Source organism: Pteropus vampyrus, unplaced genomic scaffold (assembly GCF_000151845.1).
Source record: "Pteropus vampyrus isolate Shadow unplaced genomic scaffold, Pvam_2.0 Scaffold128, whole genome shotgun sequence".
Taxonomy (NCBI): Eukaryota; Metazoa; Chordata; class Mammalia; order Chiroptera; family Pteropodidae; genus Pteropus; species Pteropus vampyrus.
Genome location: NW_011888909.1, coordinates 3,246,970 through 3,254,552, shown reverse-complemented (window position 1 = coordinate 3,254,552; position 7,583 = coordinate 3,246,970). Strand labels below are relative to the sequence as shown.

The 7,583-nt window shown below is 35.6% G+C and overlaps 1 protein-coding gene across 1 annotated transcript in view; it reads right to left on the bottom strand.

Annotated features, from left to right (window-relative positions):
• The window catches only part of GALNT17 (polypeptide N-acetylgalactosaminyltransferase 17), a 427,244-nt gene that overhangs the window by 279,078 nt on the left and 140,583 nt on the right, over positions 1–7,583 (bottom strand). Inside the window, exon 2 of the mRNA XM_011366965.1 lies at positions 5,468–5,651. Coding sequence (XP_011365267.1) covers positions 5,468–5,651 — 184 coding nt within the window. The remainder of the gene's footprint in view (positions 1–5,467; positions 5,652–7,583) is intronic.

Genomic DNA, 7,583 nt, shown 5'->3' with positions numbered 1-7,583 from the left:
GTGTACAGTCACCTGCCACCCGCCCCACCTCTGATTTCCTAAGAAGCCGAGATGTACCTTGCTCTTCACCATGCTGCCAGCACAGTGCCTGGAGGATTGGAGACTTCAGTCAAAAACCATTTAAAATATTTTTTTTAAAACAAGGAAAAAGAAAGACAAAGAATTATAGACCAAAAGAATAACACAGAGCCTGGGAAATAAGCTCACTTACATATATGAAAAGCATAAAATGTATTACATTTAGCACTTCCAAATAAGAGAAAGAGTTATTTACAAAAATATTTTTGAAAAATCTGCTTTGAAAAGAAATGAACAAGCATTTTAAACAAAAGATACATGCTTTGTACCATATTTCAAAATAAATTCTAGATGGATGGAGAAGTGATATATAAGAGCCATGGAAAAGCAACACGAACCATAATAGAATATTTATAAATATTCTGAGGGATGATATGTTTCTCAGCTTTAAAGCAGTGAAGAAATGAAAATGGAAAGATTGACAGCTTGGGGTTCATACAAATTTAAAATATCTGTCCAGTGGAAGGAAAAAAATCACAGAATTAAAGTAAAATAAAAAAAACAAAACAGCATTTTGGAATCAATCTGCATAAAATCTACCTAAAAATTCATTTATATTTATAATAGAAACAGTTTTCTCAAGAGTACTATAATAAAACAAGAAGAATTAAAGCAACATGAGGTTTTATATAAAGTTACAATGAAATTAGCCAATTTAAATCTTCTAAATTTGGGAGAGCTTTTTGGAACCTTCACATGAAGGATCTTGCCCACTGGGGGATAATTTCTCCTGAGCTTGGACTGCACAAGAAGGAGGAAGGTGCTCTGGCCCCAGATAGCATTCTCCCTTCATATCCACAGAGCTCAGGTGTCAAAGAAGCAGCTTCGACAGCCAAGACACCTACCACCCTGTGATGGCAAGGATTAATTTGAAATTAACAAAGGTTAATCTGGTAACTTCTGCTGTGGGGCCCAGAATTCACAGTGGTGCCCCTGGTTACGATGTATGGTCTGTTGGCAAGCTCTCGGATGTATCTCTAATTTCACCTTCAAATTCCTCCTCCACAGAACTGCCAGAATAATCTAAAAAGGTGAATGTGGCCATGACACTCAACCTAGTTCTCCAACTCTTTCTTCTACCATATTTTCACCCTTACGCTTATTTTTATATTGATTTACATGTTTTGCTTATTTAAATTTTTGTTTTGTTAAAACAAAACATATAGTCTCATCCCATTTCTGTAATCACCATGTTTCTAAATAACAATGGCTATGCACTATTTCTTGATGTTTAAATTTTACACATTTTCAATTGATTTTGTTTCTAAAGATGAAGATTTAATTTTCTTATACTACCCACCTCACACATACATTTTGCCTCTTTCCTCTTCCAATATAATTATACCATAATTTGTAACTAAATTAATATCCATTATTTACATTTGTATGACTATATTGTTCACAGCTGAGCCACAGAGTGGATGGAATTGAAATTTTTTTCTTGAGGGAATTTTTTCTGTAGCTATTAATTGCTTTGCTTTTTTACAAGCTTTTCAAAAAAAATTTCTGTTCCTACGACTAATTCAGCCCCAAACTTTCTAAAAGAATGTTATAAAAAAATCTTGCAAAGGAAACAAAAGAAAAAAACAAGTGAGACTTCATCAAACTAAAAAACTCTACATAGCAAAGGAAACTATCAATAAAGTGAAAAGGCAGCCTACCAAATGGAAGAAACTATCTGCAAATCATATATCTGATAACGGGCTAATTTTCAATTTATATAAAAACTCACACAACTCAAGAGCAAAAAATATCCAATTTAAAAAATTCAGAGGATCTGAATAGATATTTTTCCAAAGAGGACACACAGATGACTCACAGTTATATGGAAAGATGCTCAACATCATTAATCATCAGGAAAATGTAAATCAAAATCATGAGCTATCAGCTCATACTTGTTAGAATGGCTATTAACAGGCAAGAAATAAGTGTTGGCAAGGGTGTGGAGAAAAGGGGATCCCGTGTATTATTGGTGAGAATGTGAACTGATACAGCTACTATGGAGAACAGTATGGAGGAGGCTCAAAAAATCAAAAATAGAACTACCATATGACCCAGCAATTCTACTTCTGGGTATTTATTGAAAACACTACTTCAAAAAGATACATGCATCCCCATATTCATTGCAGCATTATTTACAACAGCCAAGATGAAAACCAAAGTGTCCAGTGATAGATGAACAAATAAGAAAATGTGCCCTGTGTGTAGGTATATATGTATACATACACATATCTATACACAATGGAATACTATTCAGCTATAAAAAAGAATGAATATTTGCCATTTGTGACAACATGGATGGACCTTGAGGACATTATGCTAAGTGCTATAAGTCAGACAAAGACAAATACTGTATGATCTCACTTATGAGGAATCTAAATATAACAACAACCAAGCTCACAGCTACAGAGAAATAGATTGGTAGTTGCCAAAAGTATGGAGTGCGGATGGGAGAAATGGGTGAAAAGTCAAAAGATACAAATCTCCAGTTATAAAATAAGTAAGTTATGGGGATGTAATGTATATCATTATGGTGACTATAGTTGATAATATTGTATTGCATATTTGAAAGTTGATAAGGGAGTAGATCTTAAAGTTCTCCTTACAAGGATAAAAATTCTGTAACTATGTATGGTGACGGATGTTAACTAGACATATTGTGGTGGTTATTTAACAATGTAGACAAATATCGAATCATTACATCGTACACCTGAAACTAATATAGTGTTGTATGTCAATTATATCTCAATAAAAATAATAATTTAGAAAATCTTAATGCCATCGAAAACACTAAGTAATCCGATAATTCTATCTCCTGACCCCCTGTGGATACATACCTCTTACAGTCCTCCATCTCCTGTTCCAATGTGGAATGGTTGATCTCTTTGCCTGCTACACAGCTATCACTCTGGAATGTTACCCTGGAACAGCCCTTCATCATCTTTCTGGGATCTGCTTTTAATATTCTCCTGTTTGAATCCTCTGTTTCCTCAATGCTATTATTATTATTCTCTTTCTCACTTTACTCCCTTGTTTTACTGAAGCATATCCTTGAGTAGCTTCCTGAAAACAGATGCAGGGAAGGTAAAACTGTTGAGACCCTACATGAATGTAATGCACTTACTTTGTGCTTACTCTTAACACAAACAATTCTATGGCTGACTACAGAATTCTAAATTGAAAATAATTTTTTCAACTTGTCCTCTAGTTTTTAACATTGTTACTGAGAAATCCAACATCAAATGTATTTGAGCCACATTTTCTCCCTGAAAGCTTTTTTTTCACCTGTGCTATTCTGAAATTTACATTTCTTGATTTGGGTTTAATTCTTTTTCTTTTTATTCATCATGTGGGCACTGGGTAAGACCTTCTAATCCAAAAGCTCATGTCCTACAATTCTGGGAAATGTTCTTATATCATTTGTTTGATGATTTTCTTCTTTGTTTTCTCTGTTCTCTTTCTGATATTTGTATTAGTTGATATTGAATCTGCTGAACTAATCTAATTCTTTTAAAATATTTTTTCTCTATTTTTTTATTTCTTTTTTCTATCTTTTAGAAGAGTTCCTCAATGCTATCTTTCAACCTTTTATTGAATTATTTATTTCTATATTATTTTTAATTTCCAAGATTCATTTTTTTATTCCCTGCTTACTTTAAGATAGCACTTGCCTCTTGTTTTTTGAACAAAGTAAAATATTTCATGTCGCTATGCCATTAATTATAGTTTTAAAGTTTGTAGTCTCCCTTTCTTCCAAATATGGTCCATCAAAATTAAGCTCAGGCATCATCTCAAGCAGATCCTCCCTGCACATGCTGTGTATATCTCTGGTCTGACACACACACCGTATAGAACACGCTGTGCTAAACTGATCTGCCTGCATGTCTGTCTCCCTCTCTATACAAGAAACAAGTAGGCAAGGACTGAGTCTTACCTATTGTTTGTTTCTAGTATAGGGAAGAACATCTGGCACATAATGAGTGATCACTAATACCTGTTCAACAGACCCACTTCCAGTAAGCTCCATGTTGGAAGCATTTTCTTTCTCATAGGAGTAAAAAAAATATGGCTCTGTTTATTTGCCAACGTCCAAATAAAAAAAGGCTAATCAGAGAGTACCAGGAAATGTAAACAGCCAGATGTTTTTGAGAGCAAAAGTCCAGGAACACAAAATAGCTTCCAATAGGGGTGATGTATGTTTTCCTAGTGATTCAAAATGAATATATGCTTATTAGGCAGGGAGAGTGATTTAAGAGTTTCCTCGGCAAATCCTGCAATTTTAAATCCATTTAAGGTAATTTTCTTTATCTCGAATCTATTTTTCTCAGTAACCAGGATACTTAACTGATTTGTACAAAATCCATTTGAAAAAGAAATAATCTGCTCTAAACAAGGACACACTCTAAATAGAAAAAGAGAAACACTACAAATATAACAGAAAACGAAAAATTCGAGAGACCAAGGCAGACACCTGCCTAGAAAATAGATTTTCCTCCAGCATCTTAATTCTATGACCAATCTCTTTTCTCTATTTCACGAGGAGAAAACAAATAATTCTTAAATCTGAGCACACAGAACAAAGTCCTTTCGTAACGATCAAGATGCAAACAAACTGTTTAAAAGGTAAGAATCTCAGACAAAACAGAATAAGTACAAAAAATCATGGGATGTACTTCCTCACTTATAGGTTTGGCAAAGCATTTTTTTAAATGCTAGCACCCAGTTTTGGAAGAGTCAAGTAAAATTCTGGTAGGAGTAGAGAGCGCTGTAAACTTTCTGGAGGAAAATATCACAGTATGTGTCTAGAGCCTCAAAAAATAATCCTATAATGTAATCTAAGAATTATACTTTTAGAAGTATGGGTTAAGAAAACAAATTTCAAATCAATACACATAAAGACCTGAATGAGAAGATATTCATCAGCGTTATTTATAATAATAAAAAATCAAAAATAACTAAAATGTTTAACAATGGAAATAATGTTGAAACTAATTACATCAGAAAATGCTCATGAAATAATTTTAAATGAAAAAAGAAAACAATATATCATATGCTCATAATTTGTTGAGAAAATAGACTCAACGACAATATACTAAAATTTTACCAGTTGCTGTCTCTAAGTAATGAGTTCATGATGAATTCTGGTTTTTATTTAAAATTTTTTTGTATTGCAGACCTTTCTTGTTTCTGGATTACTTTTATAAAAAGTTACATGTTTTATTTAGGTAATATTTCATAATCAACAGTACTCAGTTTACTGGCTGTGGAGGAGAATGAGATAAAAGCTCTCTCACTAGTTACAAATAATATGAGAAAATGTCACAGACTTGCATCTACACCCATCCAAACGATCAAGCAAGCGCCTCTGAATGAATGAATTAGAACTTACTTGGTGGGACGATAATCCGGAATGGAACGATCCAGTGAGATTTTTTCACTGAGGTAGGAATTGTAGCCATACTTCTCGTGGGGTCCCTTGGCTTTTTCTTCTTCAGTGGGGGATAGGGTAGCAGGAAGGCCCCCTTTGCCCCGCCCACCATAACCTTCAATGAGCCCAAGGGATTTGGATAAGCCTAGAAAAAGGAGGGGAAAAAATTATTTGAAAACCATCATACCAGGATATGTCATTTAAGCTCATATGTAGCTTCAGTGGAAATGTTAACATTACCTGTCATGGAAAAAGTTATCAATTTATCGATCTTGGGAATATGCCCTGAACATATTTATATTGAGAGGAAGAGCAAGGCAACTGTGAGTTGTGGGATTAGGTGCTGTTACCAATAAGGAAACTCTCCTTTTGGGAACTGGGATCAACTGGGTCTATAAAAGAGAGAAAGAGCCTAAGCTGTGAGAAACGGGGATCAAGAACAGGAAATGGGACAGAATTAGGGCTATTATTCATGCCTGTTTTCCTCTCTCCATGGGGCAATTACAAGGCTAGATACACCAGCAGCTACTGGGTACAACACAGGAAACTGCCAAACTGCAGGCATTTTTACTTCATTTGAACAGAGAATGATATACAGATTGATTTTATCATGATTTTAAAGTGTGTAACAGCCTGACACAGTTCTTTACCTCACAGTTTTATTTAAATTTCTTCTAAATGGCAAAGGAAATACAAAATGTTTGAGAATAAATCGCAGAGAAAAAAACCCCATAAGGGTGATGATTGTGCCAAATAGAGTAGGAGGCCTCTGTAATGAGCCTCACTGAGCAACTACAAGTTCCCAGGATGGTGGCAGCTTTATAACTATTGTTCCATTAAACGATAACCAGCTTGATGAGAAATTTTTAAATCCTAGAGTTATGGGAGGTTTTACTACTCAGCTAGAAAACCTGTAGTTAAGGGCTCTCATCTCCTTTTGCCATTGCACATGATCAAGCTACTCAACACACATTCAGGCATGACAGCATGAGTACGCGCACGCACACACAGGACTTCATCCACGAAGTCTCACTGCTGCCACTGGCAGGAAGAACATGGACCAGGGCTGTAAACAGCTTCCTCAGCTTTCACTGTGGGCAGCACAGAGCCTAGGAGGATCTGAACTGCCCAGGAAGGCATTCCCAGGCAAGTCAAAGGCCCACAGGTCTGCTCTGATCACAGGATGGTCTTCTATTACAATGGCAAGACATGTATTTGTTCCCTTTCCTGCTTCCCTAAAAACAGAAATTTATTTTCTGTGATATCAAGATCAGCAAAGGTTGAGCAAGCATCTTAGAGTCGGTCTCGGGTGAACATCATTTTTCTGCCTGATAATCATTTCCACTGTCCACTGTGGATGTGGACAGAGATGTCAGGAATTCTGACATCTCTTTTGCCTGCCACCATCCTGGCAGAGGCACCGTCAACTGAGAATCAGATTACTTCCTACCTGCTTCCTGGTCATTAATCTCTCACTCCACATCAATGTGCAACTAACATTCTAATACAAACACCTTCACTGTGCTCCAATCTACAAGAACGCTTCTCATGTTGAGCACAAACACCTGTGCTGGGTTTTAAACCCATTCGTGATAGAACATTGCTGAGGGAATGTAGTACAGCCACTTTGGAGAATTGCTCAGCAGCTCTTCAAGATGCTATGTTAGCCACCCTATAACCCAGCAGATTCGTTCCTAGGTATGTATGCAAGAGAAATGAAAAGCTATGCCGACACAAACGTTCATAGGAGCAGAATTCATATTAGCTAAATGTCCACTAACTAATGAATGGACAAACAAAATGTGGTATATTATTTAGCAATAAAAAAGAATGAAGTGCCTATATATATTCTGCAACCTTATAAGATGAACCTTAAAAACATTATGCGAAAAAAACAAAACCAGTCAGCAAAGACCACATACTGTATGACTCTATTTATATGAAATGTACAGAATATGCAAATCTCTAGAGACACAATGTAGGTTAGTATCTGCTTAAGGCTGAGAGGATTTGGGAAGGAAATGTGAGGTGACTACTAACATGTATGGGGTATCTTTTGGGATAATGGAAATGTTCT